Source organism: Sitodiplosis mosellana, unplaced genomic scaffold (assembly GCF_009176505.1).
Source record: "Sitodiplosis mosellana isolate CC-2019 unplaced genomic scaffold, AAFC_SMos_1.0 Smas_scaffold_1688, whole genome shotgun sequence".
Lineage (NCBI taxonomy): Eukaryota > Metazoa > Arthropoda > Insecta > Diptera > Cecidomyiidae > Sitodiplosis > Sitodiplosis mosellana.
The window spans coordinates 1-2,126 of NW_022596930.1; the positions used below are offsets into that span (position 1 = coordinate 1).

Here is a 2,126-nt window from a genome sequence, read left to right on the forward strand (position 1 = left end):
TTATCCAATCCATGAATTGAAGAAGAGTGCATGAGAAGAGCATGTTTTTGTTTGAAATCGAAAATATCTGGAGTTGGAAGTGTGACACTTTTTGAAGTGGCGGCAATGAATTGAGCAAATGGACAAGTATCAGAAATCAATTCAAATGGAGCATTTGAATAATGAGAATTATGAACAATATATTTTGAAGCTAAATCTTTGTAATAAAAATGTACAAACCCGATTCGAATGCAGAGTTGGCCAAAGTAAATATTCCCAAAACCATCTGTTTCTTTCGTTGGAGAAGAAAATCGCTGCAAAAATGAACTCAGAAATTAAACGCAACCCTCTTTTGCCGCTTTTTTCTTTTTATTCCGGGTTCAGTATGTATTCATGTTCTGTTCAGTTTCAATCAAAAGGGAGCTTAAATCTAAAGCGAAAAATATAATTTTTTATGTGGTAAAATATTAAATGTTATTTCAAATTCGGAAGCATGTCCGTTATAACTATTCAAATGCTTGATGTGATTGTCTTCTATGGGTGAATTGTTTTGTGTAATGAAAGTTTATTATTAGTTTTATGCTTAGCTACGTTTATGAATCCAAGAGATGCGTGACTTATTTCTTCTTCAAACGGTGAAGTGCCTTCATGTGTCGATTGGCATTACTTCCATCGGCAAAGCTTGCTGCACACACTTCGCATTGAATTCGCTCTCCGGTGTGATCCTTTCGCATGTGAATTTTCAAAGCATCTTTGTCTCGACGATGCTCTTTGCACAAATGGCATTGGTACTGACGGTGGCCACAGCTACCTTCATGAACCTCTTTTGCATCTTCGGTTGCGTATCCTCCGAAGCACTTGGAGCATTGGAATGGGAATTGGTCACTGTGTGCTAAGACAAATGCTGATTTGAATAAATCTGTTGAACGAATTGTTTGCTGCAAATTTCACATTTGATCGATCGTTTTGCTCCGTGTTTTGATTGCAAGTGTGTCTTATAATTAGTCTTGTAAACAGTTCTGTAATGACACCGATTGCATGCATAAAGACCTCGTTGGCAGCGCATTTCGTGTGTTTGCTTATCGTCTGGTGTTGCAAATCGTCGACCACATTTCGAACAAGCATTCGGCAGCTCGTCTTTGTGAGTCATTGAATGTCTTTGGAGTTGTGTGTTGGTTGTGAATGATTTCGAACAAATTGAGCACTCGAACGGCTTCTCCCCTGTGTGAGTCCGCATATGAACTGTCAAAGTGGATTTCATCACAGTGTGATATCCGCAAATGTCGCATTCAAATTGGCATGGATTGCATAACCGTTCATGTTCGATCTTGACTGATTCTTGCCCAAATCCTTGATAACATTTGGAACAACGGATTTGGCCATGAGTTTTCTTATGCTTGTTCAAATCACCTCTTCGTGCAAATGACTTCGAACAAACATCACACTGAAACGGCTTTTCTCCAGTGTGAATTCGCAAGTGTACTTTGAGATGGGACTTATAATCTGCCACATGATTGCACACATGGCATTTGTGCTTCTTTTGCTTTTTGGTCGCTTGATTCCCGGGAATTGTTCGTTTGTTTCGTCTTTTGGCGCCTTCATTCCGTTTCTTCCCGCTGCCAACTGATTCCGGTTGTTGAACATCGATTGCGTCATCCATGGGGTCTTCGTTGTCATCATAGTTGGCGTCGCTGTCATTCGATCGTTCACATGGTACCGAGTCCTTTCCTTTGCTCGTCTTTTCTTCTTCACATTTGATTTCATCTTTAATCTGATCGAAGTCACGGGCAAAGTTAATCGGCCCTTCGTATTTCACACGATATCTTCCATCAACTGTCGGCCGTGGTATATTCATGCCATCGTCACCATCATTGGGCTCTTCTTTAATCACCAGCTCTTGCTTGACTTCAACCTTTGCAGACTTTGACTTGCGCTTCCTGCATCGACCAGAAACAACTTTGAATGGCTTCATATCCTGATGGATTGAAGAAAAAAAAAATCAAAATTCAAGCATGAACAATTGAATGAACTCAATCCAGAACACGTGTTTGGCGCAAAAAAGGTTCACAGGCAAGTGTCATAGACTTATTCTAACATTTCCCATGAAAATGCTATGTGTTTTGTCTCTTTCAGAATAGAATTGCGAG

General features: G+C 39.9%; 1 protein-coding gene across 1 annotated transcript; it reads right to left on the reverse strand.

The window, feature by feature from the left end:
- Positions 1-596: 596 nt before the first annotated feature.
- Positions 597-1,954, reverse strand: LOC129571223 (uncharacterized; the record flags this gene model as incomplete). The annotated part of the gene is made up of 2 exons (XM_055450995.1): positions 597-917; positions 1,463-1,954. Coding segments are annotated over 2 exons (813 nt in total), but the record flags the coding sequence as incomplete, so codon positions are not given.
- Between the last annotated feature and the right edge of the window lie 172 nt (positions 1,955-2,126).